This window comes from Mya arenaria, chromosome 11, assembly GCF_026914265.1.
Source record: "Mya arenaria isolate MELC-2E11 chromosome 11, ASM2691426v1".
Lineage (NCBI taxonomy): Eukaryota > Metazoa > Mollusca > Bivalvia > Myida > Myidae > Mya > Mya arenaria.
This window is the reverse complement of record NC_069132.1, coordinates 17375824-17396893: the sequence shown is the minus strand read 5'-3', so window position 1 is coordinate 17396893 and position 21070 is coordinate 17375824. Positions and strand designations below refer to the sequence as shown.

General features: G+C 36.7%; 1 protein-coding gene across 2 annotated transcripts; it reads right to left on the bottom strand.

Moving 5' to 3' along the window:
- Nucleotides 1-14664: 14664 nt before the first annotated feature.
- On the bottom strand, nucleotides 14665-19471 carry LOC128209703 (uncharacterized). 2 transcript variants are annotated; one of them, XM_052913869.1, is made up of 3 exons: nucleotides 19076-19471; nucleotides 18628-18762; nucleotides 14665-17953 (listed from the first exon to the last, which is right to left on the bottom strand). In XM_052913869.1, exons 1-3 carry the CDS (start codon nucleotides 19085-19087, stop codon nucleotides 17036-17038), a joined length of 1065 nt encoding a protein of 354 aa, XP_052769829.1. In that variant the 5' UTR covers nucleotides 19088-19471; the 3' UTR covers nucleotides 14665-17035. The 2 variants fall into 2 exon arrangements, with proteins under 2 accessions (XP_052769829.1, XP_052769830.1); XM_052913870.1 differs by having other exon boundaries at nucleotides 19220-19471.
- Nucleotides 19472-21070: the final 1599 nt, after the last annotated feature.

Here is a 21070-nt window from a genome sequence, read left to right as displayed (position 1 = left end):
TATGGTATGATCGTAGAAGGCTCTTTAACGGTAAAGTTAGCTCTTGGAACATATGTTGAATGGACAATCGTGGCTAGAATGAGATGCTAATTTGAAAGACAATATGTATTGATCAGGGCCAATCAGAGATGCAATCACCTGAGGAAAGTCAGAAAAAAACACTTGACATTTAAATCCTTTTTGCATTAGACAATTGGATGCCCGTTGTTTTAAGAATCTATTTTTATAGAAAGGACAGATTTTCTTGTTTTATATATATATATATATATATATATATATATATATATATATATATATATATATATATATATATATATATATAACGAAATCAATTAACACATTTCATATGTTTTATTTTATTTTATTTATTTATTTTATTTATTTAAGAAAAATTGTCATTCGTATACAAGTATAAATTATTTCAATACAGAAATGTATGTGCGATGGTCTATGTTTTAAATACTATTCTAAAATATATAATTCGCTGGTCTACGGCATGTTACCAACGGCGTCACTTTAAATACTTTGTTTGGTGCGAAAAGAACCTATGAAAAGCACACCTCGCACCTTAGAACAATGTCGGAATTGCGTGTCAGGGACTAATCACGATTGAATCTCCGTAATTCCAACCATGTGGCCGAGATTAAACCTAAATTAATCAAAACAAAGGACAGTTTGATATCTTCTTCCTAAGAAACCAATACACATCAGGCTGCGGTCTTTCAAGACGGTAATCAACTTGATGAAGACACAAGTTACAGGTAATTATATCGACTGGTTTCACCATCCAGGGTACGGTTATTGGGACCCCGGGCCATTTACCATACTGGCAAAGGTCTCTAGCCCTTATTTCATTACAATACAATTAAGCGACAATATTTCCTGATAATTTGATCATGTTTTCGACCACATCACACATCTGTTGTATACACCGTTAAGATCTTTGCTAGTTTATTTTTATTACAAAATTAATCATAAAATAGTTGTATCCATATTTCTTCCGTCTGTCTAATTGTTCTTTTGCGAAAAAATATGCACACAACTTGAAGTCTTACTTAGATATGTGTTAGTTGTGTTAATTGGAATTGTGTTCATGCTGTACGACTGTTCATCAGACTTTTTAGGCCGAGTTGTTCAGCTGAAGCTTTCGCCTTTTCAATTTCAGACAAAATGAAACCATTAACCTGTTGAACATATCGATTCCATAGAAAACTTTGCAAACAAGCGGGCACGAAGACCAAACTGGGCCTGGAATACAAATTGTGGTCTGCTCTTGTGTAAGAACATCGTAAATGACCCGGATTTGTTCAGAAATTAGAGATCGAACGCGCAATGGCTGAGCCCACAAAGCTCAGTGGCGATGTATTCCTCCCTCGGGCTTGGCGTACTTTGCATATCTATGAAATAATAATTAGCGTTGTTAATATAAATCTAAATCCTTAAAACTGATGGTTTGTTCATCTGATAGGATGTTATGGAAAATTTTGGTTTCTGAAATATTTATGAAAATTCTAGACACGTCTTTTGAGTCTGCTTCGTTTCAATAACTTTACGGCGGAATGGGAATTCTTTTAAGCGTAAAAGCTAATTTCATAAACTTATATTTTATTCATGGAAATACAAGCAGGTATTTGAAAATGGCAATCCCATTAATGAAGCTTCTGACACGTTCTGTACATCAAATATTTGCGGTATGATTCCGTGAAATTGATCGCAGGTTGATATGGACATGGACGTTTATGGTTTAGAAGGGACCGGGGTATTCGTGTATGAAAGTTTTACATATAATTCTCTCTAAAAACTAAAAAAGCCAAACATCAAAACAGTATATTTTTATTTATATAGGTATAACAGAATTAATGAGATCCGAGGGGACTGCGCTCCATGCGGGTCAAAGTGGTACAACCAAGTCTCCCGCTACGGTCGAGGAACCTATCGCCCCCTCGCCGTCATTTGTTCAAAAATAGCTTTAAGAGTTTCACATGCTGCTCGTCTTCGTCCTGAGATATAATCATATCTTCCATTTTTTATTTGTATTTTAGCTCGTTTGTGAGTCTACTTTGGGCAGTTTCGTAAGCTAGTTAAAGCTCATCACACAGTTGACGAATAGTTTTTTGGCGATCTTCGTAACTCTTGTTCTTGACATCGCCGCACTTTCTCTTTCGGAAACCTTTATTTTCCTCTACGTCTTTGAAACCAATTGCATGGTTCCCGACAGTGTAATTCCAAAACGTGTTAACAATCGAACGATGGCCCGAATTGTTCTCTTATCTGGCGTTGCCATTTTCTCTAACTCAGCAAATTATATGCATTCTCTGTGTTGCATGAAACTTATACGAGTTTGTAGCCAGATGTCGTCAAAAGTAGTGCAATGTTTTATATTCAAATTTGTTAACAAAATAGTGTCGTAAATCATAAACGAAGAGAACAATAAAAGAATGGTTCTGTAACAACGATGACTTACATTTTATTCGCTGCATAAACTAAAAAGAGAGAAAAACAAGTGGGGCGGTCTTGGCCAGGCTATGAGCACGTCACCTTGGTTCACTTTGCATGATGCATTTTCAACATAAGCTCAAAGGGAAGCTGAGTGAGCCCTACTTTGACATGAATGTCATACACTTTTTGTTGGTGTATTTAGAGTGTTTTATGTCTAGCCGCGCCCATTGGCTGCATTATAGTTTTACCCCTCAGTCACCCCCTGCAGAAATAAAGCACTTGATAACTACATGTAATACTATCGACTATACTAATTGTCTTAAATGTTTCTAAACTTCGAGTTAGTATATCGAAATGTTCTCCGAACACTTCAAATCGGACATTTTTGTATTATTATTGCCGTTCGTAAGACAAATTTCTTGAGTAATGGGGTCCATTATGATGTTATGGAAATGTTCACAACCCTCAACTATGTAACTGATGATATATATTCATATTGCACACACACATTAATGTGCAGAAACATCAGCTACTAGACTATTGTACTGTTATTAATTGATCATGAGATGCCTTTGATGCTGTTACTGATAGTTCTTCTTTTGAAATAAATTATTTGAATGAATTTGCCTTTCATGTATAAATGAAATCAACACTGTAACAATAATCCCACGCATTATTTCTATTGTCAATACGTTGCTGCTCGAAATATGAACAAAACCATTTTTGAATGAGGTATTTCTTTCAAATGTTTGAGGTTTCTTTTGATAGGAACAATACGGTTATCATACATTTGCCTGTGCTAAAACATATAATTTACTGTTCTTTTCATCTTATTCAAATTGTTGAAATACAAAGTGCGTTTTCGTATCTAATTATGCTGTCCGGTGGTTTATAGAGATTTATAAGCAATTAAAAATGATATAACATTGTTTCAAAAAGTGAAATAACAATTTTGTATGTACACTATTTTGAAACTGTAGCTCTCCCTCACTAACAAATAAAACGTGCACACAGGGCTTGGCCACAATTTCAATGACGTCAATACCGAAATGACGTATGTTCCAATACACGGTGACGCTTTTTTTAGAAAAGCAACAAGTGTTATCTATGTCCTTTTAAAGCATATAACAACAAGAAACAATGTTTGTTTCAATGTAAGATCGCAATACGTTTTCCCTCGTGAAACATCAAAAGTAAATATGTCACTCTCCGTTACGCTGCTCGTGAAAAACAGCTGTTTGTACTCACTCGGTAAAATATTTTACGATCTTGAACTGAAACAAACAATTATCATCTATTTAGTTCAATTTTCTTTCAAGATTCAAATCCATTAATATCTAAAAAGAAAAACATTCGGCGAAACGTCATTTTCGCCGAATTTCGGAAGCATGACAATTTTCCACCACACGTAAACTATTTGGCGGTTTTGTCTGTGGATTTGATGTACGTGAAGTTAGCGGCCTAGCGGCCTAGCGGCGTGAAGTTAGCGGCCTAGCGGCCTAGCGGCGTGAAGTTAGCGGCCTAGCGGCGTGAAGTTAGCGGCCTAGCGGCCTAGCGGCGTGAAGTTAGCGGCCTAGCGGCGTGAAGTTAGCGGCCTAGCGGCCTAGCGGCGTGAAGTTAGCGGCCTAGCGGCGTGAAGTTAGCGGCCTAGCGGCCTATCGTCCTAGCGGCCTAATATAGTTTCTTATTTCAAAGTAGGAATATATGCTTTTTCTTATAAACAATGATAAATTAAATGTGTTTGTGCACGAAATATCAATTTCAAGCGATTTTCAACAATTTTTTCAAAAAAGTCGATCAAGCGATCTAGCGGCCTAGCGGCGGCCTAGCGGCCTAGCGGCCTAATATGGTATCTTATTTCAAAGTAGGAATATATGTATTTTCTTCTAAATAATGATAAATTAAATGTTTTTGTGCACGAAATATCAATTTCAAGCGATTTTCAACAATTTTTTCAAAAAAGTCGATCAAGCGATCTAGCGGCCTAGCGGCGTGAAGTTAGCGGCCTAGCGGCCTAGCGGCCTAATATGGTATCTTATTTCAAAGTAGGAATATATGCTTTTTCTTCTAAATAATGATAAATTAAATGTTTTTGTGCACGAAATATCAATTTCAAGCGATTTTCAACAATTTTTTCAAAAAAGTCGATCAAGCGATCTAGCAGCCTAGCGGCCTAGCGGCGTGAAGTTAGCGGCCTAGCGGCCTAATATGGTATCTTATTTCAAAGTAGGAATATATGCTTTTTCTTCTAAACAATGATAAATTAAATGTGTTTGTGCACGAAATATCAATTTCAAGCGATTTCCTAGGCCGCTAGGCCGCTAACTTCACGCCGCTAGACCGCTAGGCCGCTAACTTCACGCCGCTAGGCCGCTAACTTCACGCCGCTAGGCCGCTAGGCCGCTAACTTCACGTCCATGTGGATTTGTTAGAATTTAAGGGCCGCCAACTATGGATTATTATGTGTTATATTATTAAAGAAATATTGAAATGCGATTTATATTCATAATTTCTGCTTTCCTGCGAAGAACAGCTCAAATTTGACCACGCACATTCATGTAAATTAAGTTAACCCTAAGTTAACAAAAGATAATTTTAACTCATTGAAAATACGTGCATACATATTTTATGAGTGAAATTCATTAATATTGGGGTTTAATTATGATCCTAAAGTTAACATTTCAAAATTGAAGATTCGGGGCGTGGTTTCAGCGATCTTACACGTTTTCTATAAAAAAACCTTTATTTTTTCAATTCTTAAATACACAATGACATTTTCGATTGAAAATTAAACATATTACCATAAAAGAAGTAAATACTGGCATTGACTCATAACATAATTAACATGGAAAATGTTGATAATTTTAATAAGACCGACGACATACTTGAAAACAACATGTATTATAAATGGGGTAGGAGTCTGTTATACAGCACCACGTTGGCTGTATAAATGTCAACAGTCAAAATTAAATAGTCTCACTTATACAAATCAGGTTAATGCAAAATTCGTGTTTTCGTAAGAACAAGAAAACACAAATAAATTAATTCACAAACGAATTATTGGGGAAACTTGTTGTATAAAATATAAATGCGTCCACATGCATTTCTGCCAATTTGTAATGTCAACCAAGATGTCGGAAAATAGCTCATTGAGCTAATGTTAATTGTTTACACACACCCGACTTTAAATAATGATTCTTGTATCTTGTATCTTGTCAACAAAATAACATTATTTAACACTGGTTATCTACGTTGACTTGTAAAACTGGAAAAGGTGGAAATGTGAGCATTTTTACTTATACATATATTCAATAATATTACTTGGTTATTTGTTGATACTTTGTATAAAAAGTTTATTTGAGTACTATGTTCTTTAAATAATACTTTATGTTGTGTAGTGCACGTAATATGTTACGGTCATTATTTTTTTCCTTGGTTCTAAATAGGATAAGTGGTTAGGTACAACTTCTTCTTTATGTTGTTTTGAGAACCGGGATTCTGTTCCAGACCGACCAATATCAGAGTTTATCACTTTTGTAGAAAGGTTTAAATATAAAATGGTCAAATTTAAGCATGTTCGCTCAAATAAAATTGTTTAGTCAAGTGACACTCTTATTCAAATCAATACATACACATGTATAACGAACATAATTATTTTTAACAAGTATTAAATGTTTAGTAAGTGCTAAAAGATTTTATGTGATCTACTATGGTCTCATAAGGTAGAAATACCGTGTTTCATGTACCTTTCTGTCAAAATAAACTCGGTATCCTTCATATATAAGAACCATTGTTTTCGACATTTATTCAGCCTGTTTTTGGTATATTCAAAAAATATATTAATTTTGGTACATTTTATTTGGGAGTAAGAGAGCATCTTAAGAAAATTACCAAAAAATCAGTGTAGGGTCGGTAGGAAAACAATTGGGTCAGTCGGGTTAGTTGGGAAAATTGATATATTGAAAAAAAATTTTTTGCTCATTGGCCATAAAATAAATTTGTATTACAAAGTAAGCCTTGCAAAACAGAAGAACAATTTTCATATTTCGTAACATTTTTTATATTTCGTAACATACTAGTGTTGTTATATCTATACTACTGTGTCTTTGTAAACATACCGCACAATAAAGCATATTGCACAATATTAACTTTATAAGTAACTGTAGTTATATATTTGTTAATATGCCGAATTATTGAATGATGATATGAAAACATTGATTTCATACATTTAACATTTATTAAACCGATTTGAAATACATGAATTGCAAACTCAACATAAATATGAGAGTGTTCTTGAATAATTCCATTCCTGTTTTCACAACATCAGTGCCTTGCCAGTTAAGTCGCTTTTCGTTATCTGCGTTCTGCTTTTATTTTTGCGTTTCTGTTTTATTTTTCTGCTATTTGCTCCTTTTAATGTGTTCTTTTTTTTCTTGTCTTTTATCTTAGTTGTTTTTGTAGTGTTTTCTGGTTGTCTTTCTTTTCTTTAAAGGTTCCATATGAATCCGCTTCTTGGAGAATACTACCTTAATTATGATTATTTATCTTCTTTTTAAACTTACGACTTGCTTATAACCTTATTAGTTGAGCCTAAGTAAGTTTAGTTTAGATTAAAGCCGATTTCCGTGTGTGTTTTTAATGCCAACAAGCTCCTGTATAGAGCAGAAGAGAGCAGCACAGCTATGACTTACCTTGGCACGACATCGTGGTTGGCAAATTCGTATTGTGATCGTGAAAAAGAATGTAATCCAAAAGTTTCAAAATTACTAACATCACCCTGACCACACTGTTGGGCATTAAACTATGGAGTGACGGGCTTTTGTTTCAGGTTACCAAGTTAGTGTTAAATACTGAAACTTTTATTAGATGGGCCTATATTTTATTCAAGATTCTTAGTGTATCTCTGGCCCCAATGCCTCGAGAACAATTGAAGAAGCCTCATGTTAATATAATGATCAAAGTTTATAAAATTTTGATTCGATTCTTTCAGTTATTTTAAGTGAATCAATAGCGAATGTCAGTTGGTAATAGTAAGGCTTTTGTAGTATAATGAATACTTTATTCCCTCTTTATATTAAAGGTCATCAAAAATGTATGGACAATTGTCCATCAGCTCGGACGGTTTCTAATTTTAAAACAAAATAAAAGATAAATCAAAGTATATGGACCTTACCCCAATCGCATGGTTTAATGACAAACAAACCCATAGTTCCATGTGTGCGTGCAGAGGTATGCTGAGGGAGTGGACTTGCTCATTAGTACTTTCATTCCATACGTACACCGAGCGACAAACATCATTATATATGTATGGCAACACAAAATGAGCAAAAAATAAACACATAACTATCTGACAAGAATAAGTTGTAGCTACATCAAATGCATACATATTATGTCAAGCAATCAATACATTGCATCAAAACGACAGCATGGGTATTATTTACAAGGTATTGTTTCAATGAATTGTTTTACATCCGAATAACTTCACCAGATTGACTTCCATGAAGGGCATCGTATAGCTATATACAGGTATACAAAGAACTCGTGGTATCTCGTGAGACGGACCATTAAACCGGCCCGGGCTGTAAAACTTTCAAATCTACCTGGATATCGAAGTCTTTGAGAAGATACTTCAATTATTCATTGGCCGGGACATATTGCGAACGAGCGAAATCTCGGAAGACTTCAAATGGAGCTAATTCAGGTCCCGCGCAATAATTCGGTCTCGCATCGATGTTATTAGGCTGCTCTGACGCATCGCAAAGCGCATGAATTTTTGATGACAGAAATGGCGAATTGTTTGTAGTTAATTTACCTGAAGTATCCGTTGTACCTGACGGAGTTTCAACAATTACTTTAAAATTCCCCTGATAAATGAGCATTTGAACACTTCTAATAAGTGTATAAAATGTTAAGAGCTCTAATTAAGCAGTGTTTGTGATGTATTCTATAAAAGGTTGAAAAACACACACCGTACAAAAATCAGAACGTTTAGACAATTCCAGTACAGAGTTTTTAATTTATTCTGTTCCATCAATTTGCATCAACTATGCAGTTCACAATAGCATTAAACATAATGAATATATTAAATAGCACTGCCATCAATGCACAAGCAAATACAGCTCTATGGTCATAATATTTGCATGTACACAACCATTCTGTTAACGAATTATAAGAGATAGGATGACAATCTATAGTCGTGAAATCACATGAACATAGTTTCAGACACCTATAAAACATATACTAATTTCTTAAAAGGTATTTTTTAAGATCATGCCAATTACATTTACAAATTACTTACAAAAAAGTGCATGCCATTAATAATAAGAAGTTTGTATGTGGTTAAAACGTTTATAATAAAGACTAAAACATTGAACTCGAGCAAATTACGTAAAAAATAAACTAAAATAGTGTTAAATAGTTATTGTTATTTTATTACTAAATTTGTGTGTACACTTCTCTGTTACCTTTACTTTATAGAGCATTATTTCTGCATTTAAGTATTGTACTTTGCAAGTAATATTTTTAGATAGGGTTCTGGGTGAGCAAAACGAAACGTATCTGACATAATATTAACATTTACATACTAGTACCTGCTTTGAGCATGATTACATAGTGGTCTTCGTATACGATTGGAGATTAACATGTAATTCTGTTTCCAATGTATTTAAACAAAGGGGAAAAATAGTTTCGGCAAATGCTCATATTTAGTTTCCAGACGTTAAGGTGCAATTCCGCATCTGAATTCGGCCAAAGCAGACCTATGCGATTGGTAGTAGAAGAGAACAATATGTTTCAACTACATTGCTTGTTTTAAAAAGCCTCTAAAATCGCAACCCATTCCGCCCTCTCCCACTAACACTGTTTTCTCTATTTATGTCAGTTTTTCACTGATTTATATAAGCTCTTTAGTAAGATTGTCCTACATATTTTTACGATGAATTGCGTGTGATTTCTGGTTTACGTATTTAAATTTAAACACAAGAGTTTGTTTTCTACATTATAGTACCAATTTCTACATTTCCTGTCTAGTGCCCGGTTAAAGATTTGTATTAATTATATTTAGATTCATACTCAAACACCTATACAAACTACCTCATACAGATTTCCATTGGTCACTATTAATGGTAACCAACCAGTTTCTCTATAAACAGCTGCATTTGGGGTGTATTTACCAGTGCCAATTAAAACCCTCATTACTCTATTATGGATCGCGTTAAAACAATGATATGATTGTGTACCCCAAACTGACGCTTCATGGGTAATGAAAGGAACAGCAAATACAATATATTGCACGTATTAAAATATAATCCCCCAAACTTTAATAGTTTGCAATTAGTAGTCCAAGCGTAATTGAAACATATATTGACTTATAACATATAATGTAGAAACACCACATATAAACTTAAAGCTAGTTTTTGGTACTGACGGATTTCTAAAATGCACAATATTACTTTTATCAATTTACTAGAACAATTACAAAATGAATTCAACATATATTGTAAATTTTCCTCAGAATCTGCTATTAACAATACATCTTCCACACCTTTATTGCAGCTCTTAATAACCACAGCTTAATCATTAATGTATACATAAAATAATACAGCTAATAGAGAAACTTCTTGCCGTACGCCAGAGTTCACAGTAAACCAATCAGTTTCGTAGCTATTAACAAATATTTGCGAACAAAGATTTAACTGCAGTTAACATTTTTGTAGATAAACCTTTTTTCAAGCTTATTCCATATTTCCATTCAAACAATCGAACGCCTTTTGAAAGTCTATGAAACCCAATTTATCACGTGGTATACACACACTGTTTGTTGATGATATGACCAATAATGCATTATGTTTGAAAGCAAAAATATTTATTTTTACTCTGATACTAAATTACTACCAAAAATTGAAAATTATTGGTTATCGGTGATGTCGTTTCTATAAAGAAATTCTGATACGTTGTTATTTGACCGTAAACTTCGTTTAAATATTGTTTTTGTATCCAGGAAATGATAAACATTAAGACATAATTAAGCTGATCATAGTTTGAAATGATGCCCATTAGGGTCTTGCTACCTTAATGCAAATAATTATTATTGGGTAAAGATACTTAATTCTATTAATGATCATCTTGGTTTTATGGATGTTAGTCAAAACATTGATGTAAATATACATTATATTCCTTTACTTCGATGAAGAATTCGTGACCAGTTTATTCAAGATTTGAATATTTCTATAAATGATATGCCTAAACTATCATTGTATTGTAAACATTTTTATTAAATTTATCTTGTACAAATTAAAGATGATAGATTAAGGAATTTTTTTTACCTGTTTTAGATTATCAGCACATGGAAATTGAAACTGGTAGATATTCTGGTAATGCAAGAGCTGATAGGAAAGGTAAATGTTGTAAGACTTTTTTCACATGATCTTTTGACATTTAAAACACATAAATGTAATATTTTCACTTAAATGTTAGAGAAAATGTACAGAAAATATAATAAGAACTAAACAAATCCACAGGCGATGATCATGATGATCATTTTGATGATGATGCAATCTATTTTGAAAATGTGCTCCTTTGCAAAAAAGATGACCAATCTTAAAAGTAAAAATATGCATCGAAATGTGTAAAAATTACGCTTTCGTTTACAAAATGTGAAAATGTGATTTGTAAAGCGGAATTCCAATAAATTTGCCTCAAACCTAGTCGGCTTTGCTTCTGACAAATCGCACCGCGGATTAAATCATTTTTAGATGGTCACATTATGTTTCCGTGAAATAACTTTTTCAAAATAGAATATCTAATTCCGACAAAAACATGTTAATGTTCCACTAAATTAGTCTACATATGACCCTTTTAAGAACAGATTTAAGCCATGTTTGATAAATTTAAATGTGTGTTTTTTCATTAACATAATCAGTAATCTGGAGGAAATATAATCACTGGTCACCTACAGTTTGAGGATCGGTTGCGGGTATAAGAGGTCCGACCATACGTCAGTCTGTTCACAACAACGTTTCCTCACAGCAGGACTGCACCTCGCGCAAAATCAACAAGAGGTAGGTTCAATGTTTACACGTATATATCCTATATAGGTTTTTGCAGTTATGTAAGTACGCAACAACTGCCAAAATATATGTAGCTAATGCCAGTAAAAGGTGCAAACAATATGGAAAGGCTAATGAATGAAGTAAACTGTAAACTTTGTATCAGAGTCGAAAACTATTCCAAACAACCTGATTATAGACAAATAAAATTGTTGTCCAGAGATGGTCTATCGACAAGTGTTTCGTTTGTCAAATCCTTGTCTATCCATCTGTGTTCCTGACGTCAAACAATCCAATCCTGGTCCTTACGCCTGTGTTCCCGACGTCTAAAAAGTTAAATACCCAATCCTGGTCCATACACCTGTGTTCCTGACGTCAAACAATCCAATCCTGGTTCACCCACCTGTGTTCCTGACGTCAAACAACCTATTCCTGGTCCATCCATTTGTGTTCCAGACGTCAAACAATCCAACCTTAGTTCACCCACCTGTGTTCCTGACGTCAAACAATCCAATCCTGGTCCATCCACTTGTGTTCCTGACGTCAAACAATCCAATCCTGGTCCACCAACCTCTGTTCCTGACGTCGAACAACCCAATCCTGGTCCATCCACCTGTGTTCCTGACGTCAAACAATCCAACCCTGGTCCATCCACCTGTGTTCATGATGTCAGACAATCCAACCCTGGTCCATCCACCTGTGTTCCTGACGTCAGACAACCCAGTCCTGGTCCATCCACCTGTGTTCCTGACGTCAAACAATCCAATCCTGTTCCATCCACATGTGTTCCTGACGTCAAACAGTCCACTCCTGGTTCACCCACCTGTGTTCCTGACGCCAAACAATCCAATCCTGGTCCTGGTCCATCCACCTGTGTTCTTGACGCCAAACAATCCAATCCTGGTCCTTGTCCATCCACCTGTGTTTCTGACGTCAAACAATCAAAAACTGGTCCATCCACATGTGTTCCGGACGTCAAACAACCCAATCCTGGTCCTGGTCCATCCACCTATGTTCTTAACGTCAAACAATCCAATCCGGTTCCACCCACATGTGTTCCTGACGTCAAACAGTCCACTCCTGGTTCACCCACCTGTGTTTCTGACGCCAAACAATCCATTCCTGGTCAATCCATCTGTGTTCATGACGTCAAACAACCCAATCCTGGTCCTGGTCCATCTACCTGTGTTCCTGACGTCAAACAATCCAATCCTGTTCCATCCACATGTGTTCCTGACGTCAAACAGTCCACTCCTGGTTCACCCACCTGTGTTCCTGACGCCAAACAATCCAATCCTGTTCCTGGTCCATCCACCTGTGTTCCTGACGCCAAACAATCCAATCCTGGTCCTTGTTCATCCAACTGTGTTCCTGACGTCAAACAATCAAATACTGGTCAATCCACATGTGTTCCTGACGTCAAACAATCCAATCCTGGTCCTAGTCCATCCGCAAGTGTTCCTGACGTCAAACAATCTAATCCTGGTTCACCCACCAGTGTTCCTGACGTCAAACAATCCAATCCGGTTCCATCCACATGTGTTCCAGACGTCAAACAATCCAATCCTGGTTCACCCACCTGTGTTCCTGACGTCAAACAATCCAATCTTGGTTCATCCACCTGTGTTCCTGACGTCAAACAATACAATCCTGGTTCACCCACCTGTGTTCCTGACGTCAAACAATCCAATCTTGGTACATTCACGTATGTTTCTGACGTCTAACAACCCAATCCCAATTCTGGTCCATCCACCTGTGTTCCTGACGTCAAACAAACCAATCCTGGTCCATCCACTTATGTTCCTGACGTCAAACAATCTAGCCCTGGTACTTCCACCTGTGTTTCTAATGATCCGCTTCATACGTAGCTGTAGACAAATATACATCTCGCTGGTAGCTGGCTGAGGTGTCACCTTTGTAAAACTGTCCTTATGTGGACACTCTACAGAAGCAGAAGCAACCTCAGCGCTCTGACACTACCGATATATCCAGGGAACAAACATTGTTACTTTCACTAAGCTCACTAAGAATGTGTCATTCATATGGAGATCCGCTTTTGGTCAATCAAGAACAAAATAGTTTAGCAAGGTCAAGTTCACAAACATGGGTTTTATTCCTAAATAGTGTCATTCTGTAAACAATTCCAATGTATAAGTTTCCAAGTTGTATTTACGCTCATCAAATATACATGTGAATAGAGTAGACATGACATATATTGATATGACATTATTATAAAGACACTAGAGAACAAATAAATCAGGCTATTGGAAACAGATGCTAAAGAATTAAAGAGTTGAATAAGAAACGACATAAAATACATTTAAAAAGCATAAAACTAGTTATAGTAAAATGATTAATAACGATAATTCAACCAGGTATGATATCTTAATTAGCCTTGACAAACACTCTCACACAACCATTATCGTTTTGAAATATTGAGGAATTCATCACCAATTTCATTTTGGTAACATAAACTTCATTTTCGGTCATATTCAGCTAAACTTTTCAACCGGCAAATGGTTATTGCATAGTCTAGACTTTATGAGAGGCGGTATAAACATGTCAGCAAACGAAATATAAACCCCGTTCTGTAACTCTGAAAGAGTAACCTTAAAAACAACAAAATTAATTACCTTTCCCCAATAGTAATAGATTTGCAAGAACAAAAACGGTCTTTAGTAATTTGTAAGTCATTCAAAGTGCCATAATATTTATCCGAGTGCCAGTCGGATGAAGGTTATTTTGATTCTATAATTGATAATGTTGTAACCATTAGAAAATTAAACTAGATGACAATTACAGGAAACTTAGACATTACACGGGGACAACAGAATCAACAAGTGCTTTAGTCAAGGTCCCTATCGTCATTTATCATTAAGAAATGAGATCCCGACGGACCACAAACCGTGTTATCTTTCAAGTTAAATAGAAATTGTTTGCAAATCTAACGACTTTGTCACATGTAGGAAAATGTTAGTAAACCCTATGTTATCGAAGGGTTGACAATGCAATGAAAAACAAGCCTCAAAAGACACGTGACCGGAAATCATAGTCACGAAAAGATTGGTAATGGTGGTGGTGGTAGTGGTGGTGTTAGTGGTGGTGTCGGTGGTGGTTGCAGTAGTAATAATAGTAGTAGTTGTAGTGAAAGTGGTAGTGGAAGTAGTGGTAGTGGTAGTAATAGTGGTGGTGGTGGTGGTGGTGGTGGTGGCGATGGTGGTGGTGGTTGTAGTAGTAGTTGCAGTAGTAATAGTAGTAGTAGTTGAAGTAGTAGTAGTGAAAGTGGTAGTGATAATAGTTGTAGTGGTAGTGGTAGTGATAGTGGTGGTGGTGGTGGCGGTGGTGGTGGTGATGGTGATGGTAGTAGTAGTAGTAGTAGTAATAGTATTGGTAATGGTAGTGGTAGTGATAGTAGTAGTAGCAGTAGCAGTAGCGGTAGCAGTAGTAGCTGTGACTACGGTGATGTTTATAAAGAGGCCAATAATTGCAGCGAAGGGCTTAAACAATTTGTAAAAAAGAGCGTCAGAGAAACTTAAAATGCGAGCTGGTTCGTTTAGAAATGGATTTATAAACAACGTATCTTAACACAGAACAGTGAAATTTTATGATTTTTCTTCGATTATTACGGCGGCCATTTTCAATTCAGAAGCATTTTGAACATAAAGTAAATAAGTATTTTCCTCCAGGAAGTTTAAGAATCCTTTCGAGTAAGTTTGAGATTTATAACATGATCATTACGTAGGCAATTTGTGTGTTGTGGTTTCGTTTGTTTTTTAATCATTATATAGTGACAATCATTTTCAGGTTTGTTTCTTACAGAATGTCCCTGTTTTTAGTAATAATAATAGTAAAAAATATCGAAAGACTCGAAATGCAAGGCCTGAAATGGAATCAATATACATGTATCAGTTAATTTACACGAAAACTTGCATGCTTAAACTTTATCCACTCACCCACAAGAACTCATACAAAGCTGATGGAAATTTGCAACATTATTGAAACCGTTGCTAGCATCACTTGATAATGTCAATCAACCAATCATGATACAACCTTTTGATGAATGGCAATAAAAACACAATTCAAAATTGTGCATTTCGAAGGCAATATTTGAGCAAATAATATTAACAGTTGTTGAATGGTTCTTTGTTTAAATACTCCTGATATGCCACCTTTTATTTCGTAATAAAAAATCCGTTAAAAGTGCATTTTACAAAACATAAATGCGTCCATTTAAGATGTTCAATAACTAACCTTGGGTTGGTGCTTCAAGGGAGACAAACTGATTTCTGATGTGGGTTTATTTGTGATGGGTTCTCCATGTAAGGACTTCTGACACATTTAGTGGCCTTTTCTGTACATGTATGTAAATGACCCTTACTGCGTCCAGGCTGAACACAACCCCTTGTGGCGCACGGTATAAGAACAATGGAAGTAGCATATATTGGTTCTTAGAAACGGGATTATACCTGACTTTAAGAAGTATATAGATGTATGTTTTAAAGATGCACTCTTACTAAATAAGATTTACCAAAATTTATGCAATTATTTTAATATACCAAAAAGGATGAATAAATGTCGAAAACAATGGCACTTAGGAATGATACCGAGTTATTAAGGGACAGAAAACACGGTATTTCTACCTTGATCAGAGTCAATCTTTAGCATTCACCAATCATTTCATATGTTTGCGTTTTTAAGCTAGTAAATATTTTCCATAAATGCATTAGTTAGTAAGTAGTTAAAGGTTTATCACTCAAAATGTATGTCTGTTATACGTGTGTATGTATTGATTTTGAATGATAGCGTCTCTCATTTTACTAACGAACGTTTATACCAACAATTATTCGTTATCAGGCCTTGTACATGCATGTCTTTAAACGGAATGTTGACATTAATGCAAATTAGGCATGCATAACGGACAATCAAATTTAAAAACTAAGAAAATAATAAAAACAAATTTAAAAACTAAGAAAAGAATAAAACAAATTTAAAAACTAAGAAAAGAATAAAATGAACACATACTACATATCATATAGAAAATAGGTGTCATCAAAATATCACAATGATCATGCTCTCTATCTGCATTGTCATATATAGGAAGAATGTCGACACAACGACTGAAAGCATTAAATGCATAAACAAGTTGCCGCATGTAGAACTTGTAGCACTTGAACGCAAAGACATTAACATGGTATGTTAAGGTTATATGTATAAAAACAAATAAATATCAGATAAAGACACTGGATGGCGCCATAGTAAATGCACCAGTCAATTGTAACCACGCCTCCCAGGTCCGGATATAGCGGGGGAAATGGGCCGCGTTTTTACCTACCATGTGGCTCCGCAGTGCCGAGTGAATGCGGTGGTTTTGTTTTCGCGCAGAAAATAGCAAATATGCCTTACATAGGAGTGTGGGGCCATTTTGGGGGAATTTTACCACCAGTTTGTCCCTGGCTGGACCGAAAGTGCCCACTATTCCCCGGACAAGGGACCCGTGGCTACAACTGACTGGCTTGTGTAGAAAAATCCCTACCTAATGACAATTTGTATCAAGTACCAGAATAAATTTCTGCGGTTGGAATGAACGACTTCAATTCGGATGGACCAGCTATTGAGAATTTGTTTGTAAAGTAAGTATGCATCCAATGATGGTTTGTGAAAGAAAATGGATACGGCTTTCGTTTAAGTCCTTTTCGTTTCAAACTAACACAGGCTGACTGTTGAAGATGAGACATGGTATTAAACAAGCTATTGCATCTGGACTTCATGTAGGGGAACTTGACGGGGTCGAGGGTGGGGAAGAAGTATTCGGCCGGCGCTAGGTAAACCCCGTCGGCGTTCCTCTGGTTCGCCTCGACGTCCCGCTTGTACTGCCGGTACTGTAGAGTGAGGAAGTGCGGTCCTGTACTGTCCAGTAGGTTCCACATGTGGAAGTATTCTGGCAGACTCTCCATCACCTTCTTCATGAACGGGTGACGTGCCCGGCACGCCAGCACCGCGTTAATCACGAGATGCTCGAAGTTCGAGTCTATAATGGGGTGCTCATATGGTTCCTGAGGTAGTATGCACGAATATTTCCGCGCGATACTGTCTAATGGTAACAGACTCTCCATATCCAGGTCGGCGTAAACCCCGCCGTATTCGTACAGAATTACATAGCGCATGGCGTCAGCTCGGCGTATATTTTCTAAGTAGCCATCATACGTGGGAAGTAAATGGGAGTACTTGTCCTGGATGAGCTGACGGGCGGAGGCGTCTGTCCAAAACATATAGCGCCAGGTCGGGTGGTTGTCCGCCCATGTACGCATCCAGCCCACGTAGTGTGCAGGGACGTCCGTCGTCTTCCACGTCTGGTGGAGGATGTGTTCAATGCGCGGCGGGCCGTCCGCCGGAAACTCCTCGGCCTGCCAGATACCCTGGTCCGGATACTTGGACAGATCCAGTCTGCTATAGCCCGGAATAACAACCTGTAAGTCACACAAAATGCACCTGTCTTACGGCTCATTGTATGAGTCTTAAAATGTGAAACAATCTCATGTGTGGACTCGACATAACTTAATTTTCCAAATAATGAAATGTTCCACTACGAGTTTGCCATTCCAACAAATAATTTCGAAATAATATCATAACTACTCGGTGTAACCGATTCGAAAAACCGTCGTTCGTTCGTTCACAAGACGGACCCATATAGTGGAGAACATGACATCACTTCACTAGCATATAACTATACATGTATATATGAAGTCTGCATGATTTATATATAAATCGCATGGTAATGCACCAGTCAATTGTAACCACGGCCCCCCAAGGTCCGGGGGTATACCGGGGATAGCCGGGGAAATGGGCCGTGTTTTTACCTTCCCGGTGGCCCCGCAGTGCCGGGTGAATGCGGTGGTTTTGTATTCACGCCAAATATAGCGGGGAATGTGCCTTACTTAGGGTCCCTGGGGTGCGGGTGCAATTGGCGGCGAATTTACCATCAGTTCGTCCCCGCAGGGCGGGGTTTTTACCCGGGCTTGGCTGGACCGAAAGTCAAAGTCCCCGCTATTCCCCGGACCTGGAGGGGCCGTGGTAAAAACTGACTGGTGCATAAGGCTCAAAACAACGTTATCATAATTCACCAGTCCGTGTCAGGGTTTACCTCATTGGTGTCAAATAAAAACGACTTGACAAGCAGGAACGCGGCGACCAGCAGGATACATCCGCCAAAAGTCCGGATCCTGCTGCGGCTCGTCGGGTAAAGGTAAGCCATTATGCCGAAGGAAGTGGCTCCTACCTGGAATACAGGTGTATATGCTGTATAACAAAAATATGAACATCAGCAGGTAATATAGGCATATCCGAAAATCGCAAGGGCTAATGGTTATTAGTATATACAGGTACTAAAAATTATCATCAGTAAACCTAATCCATGGTATAACGATCGCAAGTCAACAGTATCATGAGTATAATTCCTATAAAGAGAGATATAATACCTCTTTTCGAAACTTGAGGTCACCAAACAAAACGCGAACAAGCTAGCTCATGTACAATACAACGATCTGTAGAGGTAAACAGTCCACAATAAAGAAGATAAAACAAATACTGACCTGAGCCCTCATGCACAAAATGAAAGGAACTTTATATGAAATAAGAAAGTTCAACTATATCTCTGTCACATTAAGTTTATGCTTTTAACATCCTGGTTAAAAATCCATAATGTATAACTGTAGTTCACATTTGTTCTCACTTACATTATAGATCTACACTATGTTTGAATCACATCCGTTTTCGCATCAAATCAATAGAAAGCAACTCAATTGATCCATATATTTGCTCAATCGGCTGGGACCGGGTATGTGACACGAGCTTAACGATCAAATGTTACATCAACACTATTAAATACATAGTCATTCCGCGGTAAATCCTATTTTCTATCAGTGTTCATACTCGACATTTCTAAAGCTTAAGTATAAATATTTATTTGTACATGGGTTTCAAGTCTGTTATCCTCTACGCCAGGCCAAGCAATAGTACTGTATATATTAAAGTTCGATAAACCGATTCTGATTTATAAATTGCTTAATACGAAAGTTTATTTTAATTACTTCATAGATATAATTAATAAATATTATTTTACTAAAGTTCAAACGTTTAAACCTCCCGAATAAAAAAGCCTTGCTGAATCATTGCCGGTGAAGTAAAACACAGTTTAATTAGTATGATAAGTTGGCCTATTTTCCCATTCACAATGCATCTCTTAAAGCTGCACAGTCACAGATCAGCTAACATATATATACAATTCGGAAGAAAATCCAAAAACAAACTCTTTTCATCTGAGTAAAATAGCATAATTGTTTTCACAAAGTATTTCTTGTGTATCACTTTTTCATAATTTAAAATCGTTCTACCTTATTAAACGCTGGGTAATGAAATCCTAAATTGAATAGTACGGCAAAGCGCTTTATCATTAATTCCGTCATTCCAAATCTTTACTCCGGCCCTTTGACTCGAATTGTCTCAACCCCTTTAAAGGGACTGTACTCCGTATGATAAAACAGCGAAAAAAAGAAAATTGTCGAAAACTGACATAAACTTGGTATTGATGTGTACAATGCATTGGAACTTACTAACTGAAGTACCACATAGTTAACAATTAATTTATTTTTCGCATTTTTTTTTTCTTATTTTTCCATTAAAAAATATTACTGGGTATGGCTACCTAGTAGAATTCATTCCTTATGCGTGATTGGCTAGTCGATGTTATCACGTGATAAGACCATGTTAGGTATATAGCTTAAATATTCCCACTCTTTAGAGTAAGCCTTCGAAGTACACTGGATACAACGCTGGACAGCAATTTTGGCGACACCGGTTCGAACCCAGTCTCCGACTCGAGTTTTTTTTTACATTTTGGTATGTTTTTTTACAATATTGATATCAAAGAGTAAAACATTTTATAAAATTATTGTCCTGAGATTCGTTACAGAAAAAAAAACTTTTTGGGGGCCAATCTGGTGTACAGTCCCTTTAAACGTTGTGTTAGTAGTGATTTCCGTTTTCAGAATGAGCTTCCTCTTTTCATTACATGTACGTATTATATTACAAAATATCCATTTTTATACAGTGCAACACGGACTCTTATCTGAAGTATTTTTAGTTGATATCAAACTGGGAATGGTAAGCACATGTGAATGTCATGATGAATGAGCTTGGATTTAGGTAACACGTTCGAGCACGACCAAAACAAGTTTACACAATATTTTTGATAAATGGTTTAAATATGCACGCACTCTGCGAGATAAGAAGCATAAAAGCCTTGAAAATAACACTGTCTGATCCTCAATCCCCACAGGTGATTTTACGTCTGCACATTACCTTGGCATTGTGGAACCCTCAACACAGGACCTTCAATCCTGCACATAACCTTGACATTGTGGAACCCTCAACACAGGACCTTCAATCCTGCACATAACCTTGGCATTGTGGAACCCTCAACACAGGACCTTCAATCCTGCACATAACCTTGGCATTGTGGAACCCTCAACACAGGACCTTCAATCCTGCACATAACCTTGGCATTGTGGAACCCTCAACACAGGACC

Excerpts from the sequence above, each read along its gene's own strand:
- LOC128209703 (XM_052913869.1), bottom strand. Across the intron at positions 17,954-18,627 it reads TTTTATTTGACACCAATGAG|GTTGTTATTCCGGGCTATAG; the intron begins GTAAACCCTGAC and ends TGTGACTTACAG.